This window comes from Pocillopora verrucosa, chromosome 8 (assembly GCF_036669915.1).
Source record: "Pocillopora verrucosa isolate sample1 chromosome 8, ASM3666991v2, whole genome shotgun sequence".
Taxonomy (NCBI): domain Eukaryota; kingdom Metazoa; phylum Cnidaria; class Anthozoa; order Scleractinia; family Pocilloporidae; genus Pocillopora; species Pocillopora verrucosa.
In genome coordinates, this window is record NC_089319.1 from 9,335,600 (window position 1) to 9,357,304 (window position 21,705).

Genomic DNA, 21,705 nt, shown 5'->3' on the forward strand with positions numbered 1-21,705 from the left:
ACTAATGATGTTGACGTATTCTTAAAATGTCGCAATTTCTTTTTTCAAATAGGACGTTTTGGCTTTTTGTATTTCATTTTTGCCTCTGGATTTGATTTTATTGACAAAACGTCAAGTTAAGTCAGTAGCAGTTTATCAGTACTTGCTAATAGCATCTTTTTTTTTTAAACGTCGGCATTTTGATTTTAAGCCCAATTTATTCTACCTGTCGTGTTTCGGTTCCACTGTTTTAGCTGCAGTTATTAGCATAAACAGACACGAAATTAATTTTTTTTAAAAAAAGTGTGGAGTTTGTCCATGAAAGTCTACATAACATGTCAATGAGCTTTTTCTCATGCAAGATATTCAGTGTTTCTGATCTATTTTTTCCATGCGCAGAAAATGTTGCCAAATGTTCTGAATATCTCCTTCTTCAAAGTAATCTGATTAAACGGAAGAAAGATTCAAGTTGCTCCACCGACACTTATGGATAAATTTGAAACACAAAGAAGTAGGTTATTTTAGTCGCCGCAATTTTGCTGTATCAGTCAAAAATTTATTACGTAATAGAAAATCTATAAACGGACACAAATCTACGTAGATAAAGAAAAGAGCTTGCCTTGGGCGCTTTGTTTTGGCCAGAGATAGAAAAGATAGGAAAAAATTCCACTCGAACGCAGGAAACATACAAAGAGGTTGTCACGAGATAACGTAGGAAAATACGAGGATTAACGAGATAAAGATGACAGAGCGCAAAAAAAAGAAAACTGAAAAATGAATAGCTAATGTAATGAACTAAAACATTTGCATTTCCCAATTTTCAAGTATTATGTCTTCTTAAGCTTATTGCGTTCTGCCAAAAAGCCGCAGAATCCATTAACAGGTTCGTGTTTGAATCCTTAGCATTTTAACGGCTTGCGTTTCGCTCTTTCCGGTGTTCAAGGTTGTCGTTACCTCACCAGCTGTTGTTAGCTTTCGATTCAAGTCAAAGACAAAACATTGCGTGTTCCGCTCCAAACACACTCAATATCCTCGCATGATTTCCTCTGTAATTACAACCACATGGGCTGTTTTATTAATTTCAAAAATGGACCCAGCGGGTAGAATATTTTCTTTCGGTTTCAATAATAATCGAGAACCAAGCCCCGTTATCGCTATCAAGCGTGAGCCTTCATAATCCATAAAATTCAGACGGATGGGCGCCTAGTGCAAAATTTAGTCAACTAAGGAAGATGAAAAGGTTAGGTTTGTTTCGCCTTTTGATTCTGGCTGCGCCGTGCGCCCTCGTGCGGATCGGATCTGAGTGTAGGGTAAGGGGGCAGAAACAGGGCGGGGTCCTACCGTCATACGGCACCAAGCCGGCCCTCTTTTTCCCAACCTTGTTATCGGGATCCTCTCACAGAAAGAGAGGGGACCTGGAAACGAAGCGGTTTTTCGAATTTCCTTACCTGAGCCATACTGAATTGTTGAGTACTTTTATCAATTTTTTTTCTGAAAAATGTCGCATAAATCATCAGCGTGAAAGTACGGTTCCCACCGATACCTGTGTAAGGATATGCAGGAATGGGTTGCTGGGTATAAAGTATACGGAGGCTTCAGCTTATGGGCGTGGTTATTCTTCAAGTGTAGGGATTAGCTTTTACGCTGTGGATAAATTGCACTATGTGTTGGGAATAATTTGTTCTATTGAAAACACTTGAAAAAGAAGTGCGATTAATTCATATGGCAGGCTTGTGTCAATTTTATTGTTTCACTACCGATAAGATGGTTCCGGCTGTTAAAAAAGGTGTTCATTTGTTTTCGCTGTGCAGTCATAATGATCTATCACTCAAAAATTATCTAGTATGGCTCTCACAAAAGACTCTACAATATCCACTTCACTCAAACCACGAAAGGTTTTCAAAGTAATCGTTACTTTTTGCTCTGTTTCCAGTTGTTCGCATCGATGCAAGAAGTGATGACGAGTTACACTTACAAGAAAGAAAAACAAACTGTCCTTCGTTATTTATACCACTTGTTAGGTTAATATTGAATTGGTTTTACCTAGCTACGCTCTTTTATTGATACAAACAAAAAACTCGTTTCATCCTCTAAAACAACCAGAAACAAAAGAACAACTACTTGCAAATTTCACTTGTGTTTTCCAGCGCCTGATGAGTTCGTTTGCATGCCGAGGTAACAAATATGCTTATTTTTCAGACGGTCAATTTACCTTAAGTCAAAGTTCGATTCAAAACTACGAAATACAGCATTACTGTGGACCAAAGCTTCAAAACACCTGTATTCTGTCATTACCCCAATCAGCAACAACGATGTTTCCCTGTTTCGTAACAGCCACTCCTTCTGGTCTCTTGAACTGCCCTCTCTTACTCCCTTCGCTTCCGAATCGGGTCATAAACGAACCGTCCTCGTTGAAAATTTGAATACGATGATTATACGAGTCGCTTACGATGATGTGATCGTCGGCATCCGTAACTACTCCAGTTGGCCAGTTAAGTTCGCCGTCGGCTTTCCCGCTCTTTCCGAACTTGAATAGAAACTGGCCTTTCGAGCCGAAAACCTGCACCCGGTCGTTTCCGAAGTCAGTGATGATCACGTGGCCTTTACTGTTTACTGCCACAGCTGAAGGGCAGTTGAATTGTCCTCTTCCATCGCCAAGGCTACCAAACGTGAATAGAACTTGACCTTTCTCGTTGAAAACTACCACTCGAGCTTTGCCGCGGTCTACGACGAAGATACGACCTTGGTTGTCGACAGCTACTCCGTATGGCTGATAGAGGCGCTCTCCTTCCATCGTTTCTTTACCAAACTTCTTAATGAACTTTCCGTCTTTCGTAAAAATCTACAGAGAAATTGAGTAATTTTCAATTGGGCGTCAAACTCGGTCAGTTAGGCCAATTGTTTTCTTGAGGACATGAAAAGTGCCTTGCAATACGATTTACCTGGATTCTATTGTTCATGGTATCTGCTACAACGATGTCCCCCTCACTGGTCACGGCTACACCGCTGGGAAACTGGAAATGACCTTCTCGACTTCCGGGTGCGCCGAAGAGGAACTGGAAGTTTCCATCCATGTCAAAAACCTACCACACAAACACAGGGAAAAGACATACCAGAACAAATCCACAAAAATAATCAAGCGTTGTTGAGCGAGTGCGAGCTTAAGACGGCTATATTTTGACGATTCTCTAATTACCATACTAAAAAGCCTTTCAAAATGATTATGGAAAACTTAAAAACCTGTCAAATCAAAATTCTTCAATTCTTCACGCGCTGAACATCGAGCTTGTCAAAAATTAGTATTGAAGCCTTATTATTCAAACCTTTTACCCCTAAGTGCGACTTGCAGCTTATCCCTCCTGAATAAAACATTAAGGTTGCGAGAGTAACAGCAATGATCGTGAACTAAAGGAGCTCTTAATTGACAGTGAAACAAAATTTTCTTGTCATAACAAGAGGAGATATATAGAGAACAGTATGGAAAAAAAACGCACACTTGCGTTAGGATGTAAAGTTTTTAGGTAATAACATCACTCACCCTAGTAGAAAAAGCCGACTCGATATCCAACCATAGAGCATACATGTTCCAAAGTCAGGATTTTAGGATTTTTCAGGTCAAATTCGAGGGTGTGTTAATGATTTCACGGCCTGTGTGAGGAAACTATATAACCGAACACTGAACAGTACAGAATCCTTCGCGATTTAAAGCACAAGTACTTTAACACCTGAAGATTCAGTCATATTTGCTCTTTGTGGTCATCAATGTGCTTTACTTACCTGCAGACGATGATTCCGCGAGTCACTGACGATAACATTGCCATCTTCACTCACTGCCACCCCCTGGGGATCTCCTAACTTTCCAAACTTAGACCCACTCCCTGCGATTGCTCTCTTGGCGCTTCGAACACGAGGCCTTATATCACCAATATTTATGTCCAGCGGAAAGCCTTCCACGACTTGTCCGCGAATAAACACAGAAAACGAGAAATTTCCATTAAAGAAAGGATGATATGCAGAGAAAGACTGACCATCAGCTGAGAAAGAAACAGAACAAGAAAAAAATGAATTATATACGATCCACATACGATGTGACCACATTGTGAGACAACGATTATATTTCTCTTTTGAAGTGTTATTTAGCATGATGAATAACCACAACCTATTTTACGACATGAAATATATACCTCTTATTACTAAATTTAAAACTCCGATTATTGCATTTCTACTGTTACATTGGCTCACTCGGCACTGGTTATCAGCTTATATATATACCGAGTTACCTTGTATGAAAAATAATTTACCCAATACTGTTGCCAAGCTGGATTTACTTTTGGCTGGTAACAATCACTTCTCCCGTGCAATGTGGATCATTTTATTTAATAAAACAATTATTTTATTCGCGTCTGTTGGATACGAGATTTGTTATTGCCAACGCGACGCTACGCACCTCGTTAGCTATTTACCATCCAATATCCGACATTTACTCACGGAATAATTTTTAACTAACTGAGTTCGAGGTTCGCATTGTAAGTTGCGGACGGAATTTTTTCCACTCAGATTTATCGCCTTAGCACAAAGCATGCCGAAGCCATACGAACAACAAAAAATATATTCCATTGAAAGAAAGCACTAAATTACAACCATCGCTGTTAAATCAAGGGACTGAATGACACGATTTTCTCTCTTCGGGTTATTAAACATATTTTTAACTGTTCTCTAGGCGAAAATTAACTTTCAATAACAGCGGAAAATTGGGTCGCGCTGAGAAAAATAAATTCAACTACAGGTATCAAACTCACAGTAACCCAGTGACAGAATACTCGCATAGAAACACTGTTCATAGATTCTCAATTTTCTCAGTCATTTAAAAACTGAACTTAATGAAGAATTTAAAATCAGTGAAATAAAAGAACTAAGTTTCACAAATTTTACCACTCATAAAAATTTAAAATTTCAAACCATCGTTTTTGACATAAGAAAGGACATCCGGTTAGGATGAAACATAAGGACGTAACTCGCCTCAAACTTGAGTGCAATAATTTTCTTTTAATGGGGCTATCATGCAAATAGTGTTGTGAGTGAAGTTTTGTGACGATTGAAACTAACCTTAGGGGACTGAAAAATATCATCTGGGCAAGATAGGAAAATATCAAAGAGGCAACAAAAACCACGGTTGGCTACGGATGGGGAAGATTAAACAGATCGAGCGCAGTGGACGATCTAGATCTGCATAGGTAAACAACAACTTACCTTGATGAATTGTCTCGGGTGGTAATAGAACCCCATTGGGGTCTCTTAACTCCACAGAGAGGGGTACCTCCCTTGTAACGGTATCTTCGCTGTACCCGTTCGTTCTTCCATTCATTGTTGGCGCCACCTCCATGTCTTCCAGTACTAAATGCGGCCCGCTGGTTTTAAGAGTTCCCAAAGAGTGAGCGACCACAGGCTCTGCTTCCTTACTGTTTACTTCGTATTTGAGCTCGGAGTTTTCGTGTGGTTTACAATCAAGTTTTGTATTATTCAGTTCCGTCAACCTTTCTGTTATGGGAGTTTTTAACGACAGCAGTTCCACTTCGTTCGCATATTTTAAAACCTGCTCTGAAAAATCACATCCTGTCTTAAATTTCGTGAATTCATCTTGGAGCTGGTCTTTTTGGCGTTTTAAAATAGGCGACTTTGCGTTGTAAATTTTGTCGGCCTCCATCAGTAATTGTCTCTCTTTTTCCTTTAGAACTTTGATCTGATGTAAAGTGGCCTCCCGAATTTCAGCTTTAACTGCCGCAAGCCTTCCTCGCAACGTGTCAGAAATACTTTGGATTTCCTTAATAGACTTTTCCAAAAACGGAATGTTCCCCGAGCACTCTTCAAACAAATTCTCCATGACAGCCTTTTGTTTTTGTATCTTTTTGGAGTCTTTAATGTAGTCGTACTTGTGTTGTCGATGTTCAATCAACACGCAATCTCGGCACACAGCTTCATTGCAGGTCTCACAATAATATTTCAAGGGCTCGCTGTGATGTATCCTACAGAAAGCAGGACGGTGTAAATCCTCGCCAGTTTTACTGGCAAGAAGTTCGGAAATTGTCAAAATCCTGTGTTCTTTCGTCTGGCGAATCCTTTTGTGAACGTTGTAGCAATTCAGGCAAAGAAACTCGCCGCAGTCCACGCATCGAGAGGTTGCCGGAGAGTTCAGCGAGTCGCAATTTGAGCAAGGAACCGGTTCTCTGTCGCTCGAGTTTATCAAAGCAATATCCAACATATTATCGAGAAAGAAATTTGTCGGTAGATCTTCCAATTCTTCCTTTGAAACTTTAGCATCCGTTTCGCACAGCGGACAAGCCAGAAATTCGCCCGGAGCGAGTTTCTCTGCAAAGCCTCGGATACAAACTTGGCAAAACGAGTGTAGGCAAGGCAAAAGTTTCGGTGTTCGAATTAATCTCCTGCAAAGTCGACAGTTTAGATGTCTTGCTATGTCTTCCACGATGACTCCGGCAATTATCGAAGACTGGGCCATTTTCACAGAGTTCTCTCAATAAACGACTTTTTTTCGCAACCGCGTTAAAAGTTTTGCCTTTCCAGAATCCGTTTCAAAAAGTGAAACCAGACTCGTTTTGTGTTTTGACTTTGAAGCAGTCTTGTTAGCCTAGCAACACGATAGCAACCGGCAGAATTTAATAACGCAGCTCGTTAAATATTCCACATAAAAGAAAGATAAGAACTCTGCGGATATCAATAAATTATGACATTTTTGCGAGTTCCTCTTGGCGGCTTACGTAAATATTTTGATCAAATCCCCACAAATCATCTCCTCAACAGATTTCCTCACTAAATTTAACACCTTGTTAGTATGTCACACTTATAGTTGCTTATTTTACAGACGAACGAACTCTCTAGCTATTGAATATCGATTTTGCCACCTACGGCCATATGTTGCCATACAACAGCTTCGCTCAAAATTGAATATGACAAGTAACGAGAGAACATTAAAAGTCATTTGCATTTATTTGAGTATTCGTTTGCTGTGATGCCAATATGTGCCTCCTTCAAAGACTGAAATTAAAATCATCTTGTCAGTATTGTGCAAGAAATCGGAAAAAATCCCGACTTAAGCGCAAGAAATTCTATATTATCTTTGGCCATTACTCTTCTAGTTTGCGCCAACTGAGTCTTTTTTTATTGAATATTGAAGTGTCAAAAGGTTTTTATTGTACATATTGGCTCTGTGCTTTTGTTTATCTGTTTCAGCTGTCCGTCAAACGCGTCTGTGTTTGTGTCAGAAGGACAGGTGAAACTAAAATTACAACCAAACCTAAGCCAACCCCTTCCCCAAGGGCCTTTGGGTTTTCAAAATGGCGGCGCAAGAGAAATTTGAAAACCGAGATGCTCCTGGGAACAAGATTGCTGCGAAATTGGGCTTTTTCTGATCAGAGTTCCAGAGTTCACATCTTGTAGGTCAAGGGAAAAAATAAGCAGTCTAAGACTGCACGTGGCTACTAATGTAGCACAATTTTTGTACCATTGAAAGAAACTAGAAGTTGTGTAATTACGCCAGAAGGTAGTGTTGCGTAGATGTGCATTCACATGCAAAAAGAAAACCTGCCGCATCTTACATATTTATGAGTACCCTGTTCCACAAGAGAAAGACGATTCAAGAATAGACTAGTTAAGTGATTAATTGGAATTCAACCAAGAATTAAATCGTAACATATGATATTAATAATATTTGTAATAATAATAATATAATAATAATAATAGTACTACTAATGATACTCCAATAATGATTAAACTAGTCTTCTTCTACTTTTGCCTGTTAATTGACACTTACTTTAATTCATTGCAGTGAGACTTTTGTTTTATACAATAACACATTCCGCGTTCTAAGATATTCCGTCATTCTGCCATTCCACTGTCCCATCATTCCGTCGAATAAGGTCACCTGTTAAACTTCGGACCTTGCTCGCTTCCCAAATTTAGTAGCTCTTTTTTGCATTAGTTGCTAATACAAATGATAAAATGCTCCCTCTTCAAATAAAGAAAGTTTTACGCACCGGAGACACCGCTATGGAATTATTTTGAGATGTTCATTTTCTTTTGTTGTGTCACGTTAAGAACTGGAAAATTGTATCAACGGATCTACTGGGAGTAATTTGCTGATTCAAAGGGTAAAATGCTCCTTCTTCAAAGACAAAAATTTTCGTCCACGTTTTCATGATGCGCCGATCACACCTGTTAAGATATTTCAGCAAGGAAAAGCTTTCTTTTTAATCACACACCATCCTGCGCTCAATAATCTCTGATGAGAATGTCTAACTACGAAGATACCCGAAATAAAAAACAACTAACAACAGGTCAAAATCAGGTGAAGTTCCGCATTCTGTTGTTACTTACCATCACTCGTACCCTCAAAAGAGAAACGAGATCCACATTTAAGCAAAGAGCTAAAAGAGCGAGTTTTCACAGATCCTGAATTATTGATAGAGGACAGGTGGAGACAGTACGCATACACTACAGTGCTTTTAGATTGCAAAGCAAAAGTAAATTTCAACATCCAATCAGAGTGGAAGAAAATACCTTCAATCAAAGTTTTCCCATTATGCTGAAACAAACAACAACCCAGTCCAGAATAAGACTTCCTCGTGATTTTATTTGGCATCTACTTACAACTCTTCGATACAAGCTCCCAAAGCTCTCTAAAGGGCGTAAACATAGCAATCTTTCCGGCGGAAAAAAACCCTGAGACTGTCTCGACAAAATGAGGATGGAAAAAACATCGCACGATAGCCGGAAACAAAGTCACTCCCTAAATGCATATTTACAATTGCAGTTAAAACCGCCAAAAGAAACTAAAAGAACAAACGAAATCAGAAGTATGTGAAATATCTTTCGCGCTTGTTTTCTCATCTATGGCGACGGCGGTCTCTGTCACGCGATCTCGAACGTTTGTCACGCGATCTTGACCTTCGGTCCCTATCACGCGATCTTGACCGTGACCGTCTGCGTCTGTGGCGTTTTTCTCTTGTTTCGCCCTCGTAATCATCTTTGTCGCTGTAATGGTGTTTACTGCCAGTCGACCTGAAGTACATTGGAGTAATTGTCAACCAAAAGAGCGAATAACTATTCAAGAATGGCTAAACTCACAGAGGTCTTGCCAAAAAATAACAAACAAACTAGACTTGGGCAGATATTTACCTCCTTTCTAGTAGCTGCATTTCCAGTCCTTGCAAACAATCTTGTAACGACTGTACTAGGACCTATCACAAAACCACAGTAGTCATCAATTTACTGTTTATTCTGTCATGCTAGTTTGTGCCTCAGTAAGTTAGGAGCGGACGAGCTTGACAAAAGAACTCAAGGACCGGTTTGTACATAGCCTATAGAACAAACGCAACTTTTTTAAAAACTTCTTTCTGTCGAACGGAGGCAAGCACGAGACGAGCGCGAAGTGCGAAGTGCTCCTCACCTGTCGCGTGATTCACTCTTTGCGCTCGCCTCGCGTTTACCTCCGTTCGTCTGAAAAACGCCAAAAAATTGCGTCTGTTCTGCCGGCTAGTTTATACATTACGCCAACTAACTCCTGTTACGAGACGTTTAGAGAAGAGTTCCGTGACAAAAGAACAAATGAGTTAGTTGATTTGTGAAAACTGATCGACCAGTTTCGTCGTGATATTATTGGCTGTAAGAATCACAGAGCGAAAGTTTGATAAGATTAATCAGTTTTGATTCGAGTTAAGTCGTTCTATTCGGTTTGTTGATTATGTTACTGCTCCGAAGAAGTCGTTAGCAAACTGTAAGATTTACCTGGCATCTCTCTTCTGCAGCCGTTGGGGATTGTTTAATAAGCGATATGGCTCCCACTAGTGTTTCAATTCCACTCTCGTAGTCGCCTATTCGATGAAGAAAAAAAAAACAGTAGCTTTAGCCAAAAGTGCGTTGACTCGTAAATAGAATATCAGAGCTCCAATTAAACTGGCAAGTATTCCTGAAAACTGCACCAAACGTGATAAAATTGTCTGCAATATACATCGCAAATAACAAACGTTTTGAACAAGGAAACTGAGGGCGGTTCTCTCTATGAGATACTCGTCAAAAAAATTCCATAGACCCTTGAGACCTGTACAATAGTCCATTTTACAGTTGCGTGCTTGATTGCCAAACCTTTTAACAGGAGTGAGGCTAAGGGTGACCTTGTTATGATACAAACCTTGCTACTTTTCAAATGTAAATTACTTTGTTATCGTGCTAACTAGATACTGGTCTCTATCACAACAGAGTCACCTTCAGCCTTACTCCAAATCAAAGGCTTGGCAACTAAGTACATAACTGTAAAATGGCCTATTTTCATGGCAAGTCTATTAGTTTCGCCAGATCTAATAGAAAATTTCTCCATTCAAAAGTTTTCCCCCCGAGAACTCTGAAGATATCAGAAAAATGATGTTCATTCAGATTATGTGTTGGTTGGTATACTGTTGTTTTATCTTAAATTGACATTATGAGTCTGATCTTCTTATTTGCAAATAAGTTTCACGTTTTTCAGTATTTTTTTTAAGTGCAAAATTTATGAAGAAAAACAATGATGATTACTTATTTACTTATATAACGCATCTTACCAGCATTAGCATCGGACATAGCTCGTTTGATAGCGGTACTTGCAAGCATTTGATTTCTTTTCATGGACTCACTAAACTCATCACCTGCAAAAAATTAAAGACACCAAAACATATAAGATCACATTAAAATCATGTTGAGTGTAATACACGTTTACCTACAGATGAGAAGTTTGTCCTTTCAAGAGAGTTAACACTGCTTACCTGGCCTTGGCAAAAATTGCGTTGCACCGACACCTGTAGTTCCAGCTGCCAAGAATGTCTCTGGCTAGAAAAAAAAAAACAAAAATGAAAGTAGGTTACAGCCAGATACAAGGGAACATGTATCACTCAGCACACATCACATGTGTAAAGCTGTACAATATCACAAATATTTTACTTGTGTCTGATGAAATGAACCTTACCGGTGGCCCCTCAGGAAAGAATGCTGGATTCACATGTGGTGCAACGGGTGCTTTGGGGAATCCTGGAACCATACCTGTAATTCAACAAAAAGGATTAACCCTACACCCCTTAGGAAGACTCTCTTCCAGTGCTTTCAATAAGACTTAAAGAAGGTAGCTACCTCGGTAAAGCACCTGCCTGAGAATGATATTAAAAACAATTTCCCTCTTATAATCCTATTACTTCAGTTCAGAATAAACTAGTTTCAAACAGAGTTTTTGGTGTTAAACCTCTGTAGATGGTCATCAAATATTCGTCTCCTTTATAACAATTGTTTAACTGATCAATTTATGTCTGAACAAATTCTTCTATTTGCTGACATACAAGCCTGCTTCCTAAGTCTCACTTAAAAATTTCTCTGAAAGGACATATAGTTACTGGTTACTGAAATTCGAGCCAATTTGATCTTGGAAGCTTAAAATCTCTTTTTTCGCTGGAAATGTATGCTGGAACATATGATAAGACAGTATCAGTCATTTTAATAAAAACTCATTTACAAAGGTAAAACTCGACCGACAGAACTATAGAAGATCTCAAGGTGTTTTAGGTTTCACTTCGTGTGTTTGCTTGAAAGCTTCCAAAGTATACCTGGCAATACACGACAGAATACCTGCCGGACCTCTGGCGGGTGCCATGTCTTATTGAAAGCACTGCTGTTTCTAATTTCTCCTTACAACATCACCCCTGAATCACACATCAAGGTCATGAGAATAAAGGAAATGATCAACAACTGAGAGAGCTCTTGACTGTTAAAAAATATCTCCGTGTCAATACCTTTGGAAATGATTAGAGACAATTATAAAGAAAATGCAAACAATATTCCACGCAACAGTTGAAGAACTGATTCTTTGACTTCCTCAGTTATTTAAGAAGCTTGAAATGGTTTCAGAACTAACTGCTCAGTTCAGAACACATAAAAATGAAGGACTACAAAAAGGAGGAAAGGATGAAAGGAGGGAGGGGAGGGAAATATTTACATACCTGCAGCTCGATGATCCACCATTGGTCCAGCTCCGGGTGGAGGGGGTTGCTACGAAACAGGACAGTAATATTAGCATAGAGGATGCTACCCCTAAATTACATATTTTAAAAAATGATAGAATATACACAATTTTCTTTAGGATAAAATAATCACAGAGGGAATGAATATGGGGAATATATCACAAATCTTTGTCATCAGAGAGGACTAATTCAAGTGGGGGAGGAGAGGGAAGAGGCATTTATTACACTCACTGAAGATTAGACAAATTAGAGATTTTCCAAGTCTTGCAAAAAAAAAAAAATCTTCAAACCTTACCTGTGGAACATGCATTTGAGGCGGCATTGGACCAAGAGGTTTTTCCACTTGGGGAGGTTGCATCATTGGATTGTAAGCAGGTGGGTGCTCTCCATAAAAAGGTGGCATTCCAGGAGTGGGATGTCTTGGCATTACCATATGACCTGGTCCTGTAACACAATGACAGGGACATGCTTCAACTTGGAATTAAAAAAAGTTTGTTCACTTGTTTTTCCCTTCACATTCTTGGTGGCACCATGGAAAATTTTCTTCCCTCTTACTGGGTGTTGTGATTGCTAAGGTTTTCATTAAAATAGAAAAAAATACACACAGACAACTGGCACCTTTGATTTCAAAGACCAGAGCCTGTGACTCACCTTAGTGCTCAGCTGTAATTGACAAGACACCCAGATTTTTATTCTTCAAGTGATAACAGAACCTTTTATTTTTGATAAATGGGACAACAAAGGAATAAAACACAAATAAACACTTTTCTTACCCATCCAAGGTGCTCCACGGCCCATATCCCCAGGTGGAGGTCCATGCTCAAACCCTCTTCCCATCCCTGGACGCACAGGGAATCCACCCCGCCCTCTGAAACCTCCGCGGTTGTAACCAAACCCTCTACCACCTTGTTGATATCCTTGGTTTTCCTGTTCACTGTGGCTACCTCCCCCACTTCCAGGATTATCTGTGAAATTAAAAGAGAAATGTACTTTGTAAACTTTCCAGTATTGCCAATTGGTTAGTGTGGCCTGCTGGGTGGAGTGAGTAAGTAGATTAAGTCTATACTAGTGCCAAGTGACCCATCTAGGTGGATATTATCCTGGTTTCCTTAACATAAAGTGACAAGGAGTATCACTACTCTCTGCTGGATGGGATACTAGTCCATCACAAAGTTACCCTCAGCATTTCATCAGGATTCTCTGACAATTTTCCACGAAAAATATATACTCCTGGTTGGAAAGAAGCACTGTAGGAGAAGTGTTTAGCCAAAAAAAAACAACAACACAATGACCTGGCCAGGTATCAAACTTGGACATCTCCCCCTTGAGACCAGCCCACTAATCATAGGGCAACACATCTCCCAAGTTATCTAGGTGAGGAATTCCAGGAAAGAATTGAAGCTATTCACAGTGACAAATGTTTCCAAAGAATAAGTGGATATCATAGCAGAGTCCAATAAGGAATTTTTGACAGTTGATTGCACCAATTCTCCATCAGACACACGAATTGTACTAACTTGATTAAGAGTGAGGACACTGGGGAATCATAGTGGAGCCTTGTCAGACAGAGAGAGGTTAAAAATAACTTTAATACGCTGCCTCTTACTTTTCCTAGATTGAGCTTCAAACTGTTGCAAAAACTGTTTAGTAGCTGGTGTGACAACTGGATATTGTCCATGAATCTCCCTGATCAAAAAGAAAACAAGAACAGAATATAATTCCTGCCCACTGCTCTAACGTAATACCTTGTAGGAATGGGGTACAGTTCTGAAACCTTACATGCAAAGTGTTGTAGACTGCCAAATTCTACATCACAGGAGTTAATTTTATTTAATCCACTGAGGTGATAGAGTAAATTGGCCACTTTAAAAAATTTCTTAAGCTGATTTTCAATGTTAGTCCTTGGTCAGAGTGAATAAAGGAATTGTGGGTCTTGATTTTATGGGTCTTGGTTTTTATACTGAATGATGAAGCAACACAATTGATGAAACGTGACATTGTGTAAAACACAAGTCAGAATAAATTAGTGGAATGAAAAGCATTTCAAGATACTGTGGGGATTAAGAGTGCCAATTTAACTTTCAGACCTGCTTAAATGTAAGGAAAGACTGCAGACTGTCATGTGTTGCTTAAAATTATTTGTGAGATTATATTTAACATATACTTACATTTTGGGCAATTTTTCTGTAACAAGTAAGGCTGATGTCTCAGAGCCAAGCTCAATCATTGCAAAGCTGAAAGTTGGGGAGAATGAAATTACTGGTAAATACTTCTAATTTTTGCCAAACTTTAACCCTTCACTCTCAGCATCTACCATTAATTTCCTTGATGTTGTCTAAAGAAGTAACTCCTCTCTGGTTGCGAAAGTGTCAAATCAATGAGCAAATGCAATTTAATCATCCTTGAGAGTTTAACATAATTTAATGATGATGAAACAGATCAGCTTTAAAATCATAAAGATAAAGATAAAATGCAAAAAATTCAAGTGCACTGAAATCATAAGAAATAAATTAATTTCACTTTTTAAACCAATCACTGACTGTATTCAACACAACTTTTACAGATACTCACTTGTACATAGCACCAACAACCCTGGCAAATGCTTGCTTTTGTTCAATGTGAAAACAATTACATGCATTACAATGATTTTTTTTCATATGCTGTTGTTGAAGAATTTGGGCAAAATAGAAAAGTTCAACAAAAAGTGTTTTATCTGTGCAAGTCTTCTTTTGAGGATATCAAGAGAGGATAGTCTACATTCTCTGAAACATTTTTTTTTAAAAAAAAAGAGAACAGAGCTACCTTTTGTAACATAAAAAATCTATTTCTGTGTCAAGTAATTTGTCACCATGTTTATCAACAACTCATTCTTCCTTCTTAAGGTGATATTTGGCAAGTGTTTTTAATCTTGTCGTTATGATAAAAATTGTTATTGTCAACAGCACTTAAGATTTTTTGACCTGACTGATACCCTATCTATAGAAAGAATCCAAAAATAAAAGAAAAGAGATTTTGAAAAGTAACTATTTTGAGGCACCAAGCACTAAGAAAAGGATCTACAGACACACGATGAAAAAATCCTGATGATGAGGAGCCAAGGTTACTGAGAAAAATTTTACAGCCATAGTAATAATGCAGGATGCAAGATGCAATCCAACAAGTGAAGCACAAAAAAATAATAATGAATTGCAAAAATTCAATCATCAATAATTCAATTTATCAATAAGAAATTTCAGTTCATAGGAATTCAAAATTTTGGTGAAATCCAATGCTATCAAATTGGTAGAGAATTTCAAAAAGTTGGAAATTTATTTGCACAAAGCCCTATACACATACAATCATGTACACTAGTATTTACAAACACAACAACTTTATAGCTTGAGCAGAAGGCAATCCAACACCTCACATCGAACAACTTTGGATACAATTAACAAATTCATAGTTGGAATATATCAAGACTGTCAAAAAGGTAACATACTGTGTGCCATGCCAGCACAGCATATTAACAAGTGTACAAATACCCGTTACATTAGTATTAAATGGTAAAACTACCCAGGCAGCTGGAATTGTTTGCAAGAAACTCATTGCATTATTGCTTATGAGATGCATGTTAAAACTGCAAGAAAAATTAACTGGAAGGTTGAAATCTGCCATATGTCAAACATTTTTTGAGGATTTAAAAGGTAGGAATTTCCCAATGGTTAACCTTTTGACTTCCATAAGTGAGAGATTAGATTGAGAGATAAAGGCATCTTTGCTCCAGCTGGGGAGCATAAAGCATCCACCCTACAAGAGGCTGGCGTCTAATCTCTCCTTACAGCATCACCCCAGAATCAAACTGTTAAGCCAGGAAAATAAAGAAAATGATCATCAACTGAAGAAACTCTTGATCATTAGACAAATTCTCCTTGTAAGCACCTGACGAAATGTATAGAAAACAGTTTGGAGAATATGCATACTGATTTCAGATTGTAACAGGTTGAAGTGTTGAGGCCATGATCACATCTTAAGCAGAGTGGATTGTTTCAGTGTGGAAAGCAACCAGAAGAACAAGCAGATTCACAAAGCCAACTTAGAAAAATTTTCACCACTTTAGAATGCCCTTTAATGGAACTACAACTCTCGCATACAACATTTTATCATGTTCTGGGTACCACAAATTCTCAACTTTGCACCTGGCCAAGGGGTCTTCAATAAATTTTCTCAAGAAAGAGAGGGTTGAATATTTGAAAGGAAGCTTTGTTTTAGGTTTTCCATCCCAAAATATGTTTTTATCTTTAGGATATCAAAACAAAACTGTTTCAAAATATTAAAAAAGAAAAATTTTCAGTTTAAGTGAGCATGGAACACTTTGTCTGTTGGCAAGGGAAACTGTGTTGTTTTCCAGACAGTATCAAATGCGCCAAGATGAGAATAAGAGAAACAATAGGAGCCAAGAAAGGAGTATTTCTTTGGAAGTTTGCTTCCAATTTGGACAAAGCATAAGTTGCAAGTAGATTTATCAGCGTACCTGAAATGCATGTTTGGCAACAATTTTGTTGCAACTTCATGCCTGAATTGATTGAAACAGTGATGGAACTCATTTTGTGCATGTTGAACAGAAGAATCAGTATTCTACTTGAAAAAACATTGCCACCCATTATAAGACCATCATATTGACACACATTTGTCTTAAGCAGAGCAGTTAGGAGTGTGCTGTTGTAATTATAGCAGATTGCCACTGATATGTACAGTATTCTGTGTTGATTGGTTGTCTGTGGTAATTGGGTTGGAAGTTATATAATATTGTAAAAAAGCTGCCAGCGTCTTGTAAAATGTAGCAAAGTGAACTCAAAACCAGTTTCAACCCTTCCAGTTTATTTAAAATTGCAGGTTTATCACAGATTGGAATAAAAGACATATCGAACAAAATTTTGCCCATAGACAATTCAATCTGCATGTAGTTTTTCTGGAAACAAAACTTTCTACTTACATTGGAAATACACCTGTACAGTTTCAAAGTCATTTTACATTAAATTTGTATTTAAGCTATACACAACTTGCAATGTTGTAATTGAGCATATACAAATCCTACTGTACATATAGAAAAATACAGTCAAGTTTAATTTAAATATATTTACAAATTAGACATTTAAGTTCTTGTTTAAATAAAGAGCCATAAAAAATATTTACTTGTATGTTTCTCATTTGTTGTTTCGTCTATGGTACAGTGTTAATTGCATTATCTCTCTCTCTCTCTCTTTTTTTTGTTTTACAAAAAATATTGGAGTATTTTCCCTCTGTACAAATTGTTTTTCCAAATTTTTTTGACAAAAGTCAATCAAATACAAGTGAGATTTTTTGGTAACAATTATTCTCGTTGGCTAATGAGTTTTCTTTGATGTAAGTTAGGTGAATTCTTCCTTCCATCCCGTTCCCAGAACCCACTGCTATCCATTGTCACTCAATAGCAGAAAGAGCTGTGAGTAGGTAACACAGAGTCAGTACATGATTGCAAGTGAGTGCTTCCTTAGGTTGCCTCTAGAGTTTATGTTTGACAGCACCATCCACCCCGATCTTCAGGGAGTTAAGCCCTGGGTATCTTAAGTCTTTGACTCTGACTTCGAAAAAGATTTAAGAGACCCAGGATGCTCCTGAGTCTACCTGTTGTTGGTGATAATGGCTGCTGTTTTGGTAACTACAGTGAAAGCTCATTATCAGAATCATTACTTCACCCTGATCAAGACTTCCCCTACAGTTGTCAAAACATAGCTCACTTTCACCTTAAACAGTCCTCTCAGGACTTCCCCCAGAAGAAATCACCCTGTAAAATAAAATTTTACCCCTGTGTTCATCCTGCACACATCACTGCCTCATGTCTGCCATTATAATTGATTGCTGTGCATCACAAAAATAATTGTACCAACTCATAGCCAAACCATTCTCTATTTAGTAGTTTCTCAGTTTAAGTGGTTTGTAACAACTGAAACATTGACAGCCTCACTTTGTTTCCACCTTATTTAAACCTGACTTATTGAAATGTTAATTTGGCGACAGCTCCTTTAAAGGTTATTATATGCAACTTGTTCTTTCACATAAAATTAGTGATAGGAAAATGTAAATAAAAAATGTACAATACTGAAAATGTGTTGTTGAGACATCACTAGGAATGTTTGATGGGCAGATCAATTAAAAAAACCATTCTTAATGGCTCAGTAAAGGGTTTACATTGAATCAATTAGAAACCATCCACAGTTTTATTATCTCCTTAACTGATAGTACATAACCCCACATAAACTAAAAGGTGAAAAAAATTAGAACATTGCAATGGATGATGAAATATTTGAGATCACATGAATACCTTGCACACACACACAAACCCTGACTTTACTACAAATAACATTCAGTTTATAAAATTTATTGAAAAACAATGAGTCGCTAGACTTAATGACTAAACAGAAAGTGGTAGAGAACTTAAATCTTCACTGTCACCTACTCACCCTTTGGATTGACCATTTGTTCTGTTTTCAAAGAACTTAATGTTCAGCAGATCTGTTACACCACACTCTTGCAAATATTCTGTTAATTCTTGATCATTTGTCCACTAAACAAGGAAAAAACACAATAATCCATTCAAGATTTAATTTTTCCAATGCTAGGAACAATAAATTACCTGCAAACCTGATATTTGCACATTAAAACAACATGAAATGATTTTCAGACATCTTAACACCATCTGCATGACCAAAAGCCCTGTTTTACAATGATCACTTTGGTTGACATTTTCCCTTACAGCTCTGAAGCCAGAATGGTACTGCTTAGCCCTTTAACCCCAAAGATCTGATTGCTAATTCTCCCCTGTAGCTGCTACAAATTTCCTTGTAAATTAGTAATCAAAATTTTATGTTAGATCAAGATAACAACTTATATCAGATAAGTTTGAGTTACTCTTTGAATCTCTTTTGGGAGTTAAAGGATTAAGACCTAAGACTTAATTAAAACTCAAGAACTGTTCTTTTCAAATTTAAAACAATAATAATAATAATAATAATAATAATAATAATAATGATAATAAAAGGAAAAACAATTTCCTTTCCAGGAAATTAAAAAAGTGATCAATTGCCCCCAAACATGGTAATTGTGATGCCTTAATGGGTCATGATTAGGGGTTTTAACAATTCTTTCCAAAGAAAAAAGAAAAATCATCCCCTCAACTCCAAATGAAGAGGCAATCCAGGTGGAGCATTCTCTCCTCAGATGTTCTAGGACTGAGCTCAGCCTGTCGGTAATCACAATTCACTGTCAATAAACTACACTAGCCATTGATGATATTCTTATTAGAAATCTAACATACCCATGTCAAGTTGCCAACATATAGGGGTTTTCCTTTGTTTCTTTCATAGTAGGTGTGTGAGATTCGTCCTGCTGCTGATTTAGGATGGACTGTTGTGTATGATTTGTATTCATAAACTCCTATAGAAAGACAGTTAAAATCAAACACATATTATACTCTCAAGTGAAAGACAATTTATTGAAATATAAATTAGATTATTAACCTTCCTTCAATATTTAGCACTATGTACCTTGCTGTACTGGCATGGCTGGTTCAGGAGCAATATCAACTGCAACGACGTCATCTTCATACTATAAAATTAATGATATTACAACTCTTAAGCAATAAGTACAGTTACAGAATGTAGAGGTTTCATTAAGGGGCAGGCAATGGGCAAATTGACATGCTATGACTTTGCCCAGCTGCTTCATCATATTTTACATAGGTGCCCTTACTTTAGCAAGGCTGGATGCCTAGATGTCATATCCTGGTACCCTCTTACAAAACATGCTTTATAAATGTCTCATTCTGTAAAACACTCAGAAAGTATAAAAATAAGCATGTGGAGCATCCTGTAGCAAAATTGATCTGTTATTCCCACCAGAGTCAAAATATTAGAAGGTTCCTGAATACAATCTAGTCAGAAACTGCTACTCTGATTGAGTGCTTGCAGTACTTTCCTTATTTTACAGTGAAAGAACTAAGTTTCCAAACTGGCAAATATGTAGTATTGGCAGATGAATTTTCAAGAATCCAAAATGGTAGCAGGTACTAATAAAGAGATCACAAGTAGCAAAGTTTACCTTGCTGACAACATTCAGTAAGAAGAACATTGAGTTTCAAACAGTAAACATCAGTTTACTTTAACTAGTAACAATAAGCAAAGATGATTTTTTTTTTGGGAAGTATGCAGGTTGCTAAGGAATACAAAGTGCAGAAGTAATCAGTCATTGCAAAAATTCATCATTGCTCTATGTGATGTCGTGCAAATACTTGGCTTGAGTGTACAAAAATAAAATAAGGTCTGATAGAACTCTAGGTAGATTTTTCCATACATGTGCTTGTAACGCTTCATCCTCAACTCCTCCAGTTGTTAGTACATCATCATACAGGTCCAAGCCTTCACTTCCAAGGTGCTATTGATAAAAAATGACAAAAAGTTGTTTCATATGTGCAAGGCTTTCAGGAATGTGTATCATCAGTGGCTGCACTGAGTGGAATGGTACTAAGAAATTTTAAAGGATCAATGTCTTTCTTTTATCCCTACAGTGCTAAAAGGCCTGTTAACCCTTTAACTTCTAAGATCTGATTGTTAATTCTTCCCACTGGCCACTACACATTTCTTGGTCAATAAGTTACAAAATTTGGTGCTAGATCAAGATAACAACTGCCTGATAAGTTTGAGTATTCTCATTACCTGTTTGCTGGTTAATGAATGGATATTGTAGGAGAAGTTACATGTTAATCACTTCAGGAAGTAAACAAGATAAGCAGAAGAGGACCACTGCTTACCACCATTTGATGCTACCCAACCACTAGGGCCTTATCTTAACTGACACATTTTCTTCAATCAAAAATCCTTTCTTTGAAATGCACTATTTCCCATTGCCCAAGCTTAAATGTCCTAGAATCAATGGATGAAATAGGAATTTTTCTTTAAAAAAGTGAAGTTTTTGCAGATTGTGGGCCTTTATAACACAGATGTTTCAGTGTGGAGATGTGGAGATGGCGTTTGCAAAGTTGGTCCTTTAAAGAAAATGGAAAACTTCCAATTCCATTGTTTTAAAGTAAAGGATTACCAAAAAGAAAACTCAAAAGCACATATGCAATGCAACAAAGTGACAGCAAGAGTACAAGCAGTCTGACAAGCCACGTGAAAAATTAGCTGACTTATACTTTTTTCAAATTGATAACTTACCAAACCTTGTCTTCTTTCAGAAAATTTAGACACTATCTTGCAAAGGACATACCCATCGTATTCCACAATAGATCTTTTTTGCGTATTTACTCATAAGTAACTTACTCATAAGTAACTTACTCAAAAGGCTAAATATTTAGTATTTTTGTTGGTTATTTGCAAGTCTGTCAAACAAAATATCTACGTACGCGCGGTAAGTTCTTGGAAGCTAGTAAACTCAGCACCTAAAATGATCCCTAAATCTTACCTGTCCAGTCACTTCTGGCTCAAATTCATCTACTGTTGCATACAAATCAATGTCAACACCACCTTCACCAGCCATAACGTAGACTTATTGGCCGAAAGTATACCTCAACAACCACCTCAAACAATATGGCGGCAAGGTATCGTGGGCAAGCATAAAACACGTGTTTTCAGATTTCAAGGGTTTCTGGGAGTTTGTAACG

At 37.7% G+C, this 21,705-nt stretch overlaps 2 protein-coding genes across 3 annotated transcripts; both read right to left on the reverse strand.

Annotated features, from left to right (window-relative positions):
* Nucleotides 1-1,714: 1,714 nt before the first annotated feature.
* Nucleotides 1,715-8,178, reverse strand: LOC131778849 (E3 ubiquitin-protein ligase TRIM71). Of its 2 annotated transcripts, XM_066171505.1 has the most exons (5): nucleotides 7,805-8,178; nucleotides 5,230-6,622; nucleotides 3,757-4,013; nucleotides 2,922-3,062; nucleotides 1,715-2,821 (listed from the first exon to the last, which is right to left on the reverse strand). In XM_066171505.1, exons 2-5 carry the CDS (start codon nucleotides 6,491-6,493, stop codon nucleotides 2,249-2,251), a joined length of 2,235 nt encoding a protein of 744 aa, XP_066027602.1. In that variant the 5' UTR covers nucleotides 6,494-6,622; nucleotides 7,805-8,178; the 3' UTR covers nucleotides 1,715-2,248. The 2 variants fall into 2 exon arrangements, with proteins under 2 accessions (XP_066027602.1, XP_058951302.1); XM_059095319.2 differs by lacking the exon at nucleotides 7,805-8,178 and having other exon boundaries at nucleotides 5,230-6,651.
* Nucleotides 8,179-8,603: 425 nt separating this feature from the next.
* Nucleotides 8,604-21,667, reverse strand: LOC131779029 (cleavage and polyadenylation specificity factor subunit 6-like). The gene is made up of 16 exons (XM_059095547.2): nucleotides 21,507-21,667; nucleotides 20,397-20,477; nucleotides 19,592-19,652; nucleotides 19,363-19,481; nucleotides 18,509-18,612; nucleotides 14,198-14,263; nucleotides 13,636-13,715; nucleotides 12,803-12,994; nucleotides 12,325-12,473; nucleotides 12,009-12,057; nucleotides 10,988-11,061; nucleotides 10,788-10,851; nucleotides 10,587-10,670; nucleotides 9,778-9,863; nucleotides 9,169-9,230; nucleotides 8,604-9,051 (listed from the first exon to the last, which is right to left on the reverse strand). The coding sequence occupies exons 1-16, from the start codon at nucleotides 21,579-21,581 to the stop codon at nucleotides 8,877-8,879; spliced, it is 1,521 nt and encodes a 506-aa protein (XP_058951530.2). The 5' UTR covers nucleotides 21,582-21,667; the 3' UTR covers nucleotides 8,604-8,876.
* Between the last annotated feature and the right edge of the window lie 38 nt (nucleotides 21,668-21,705).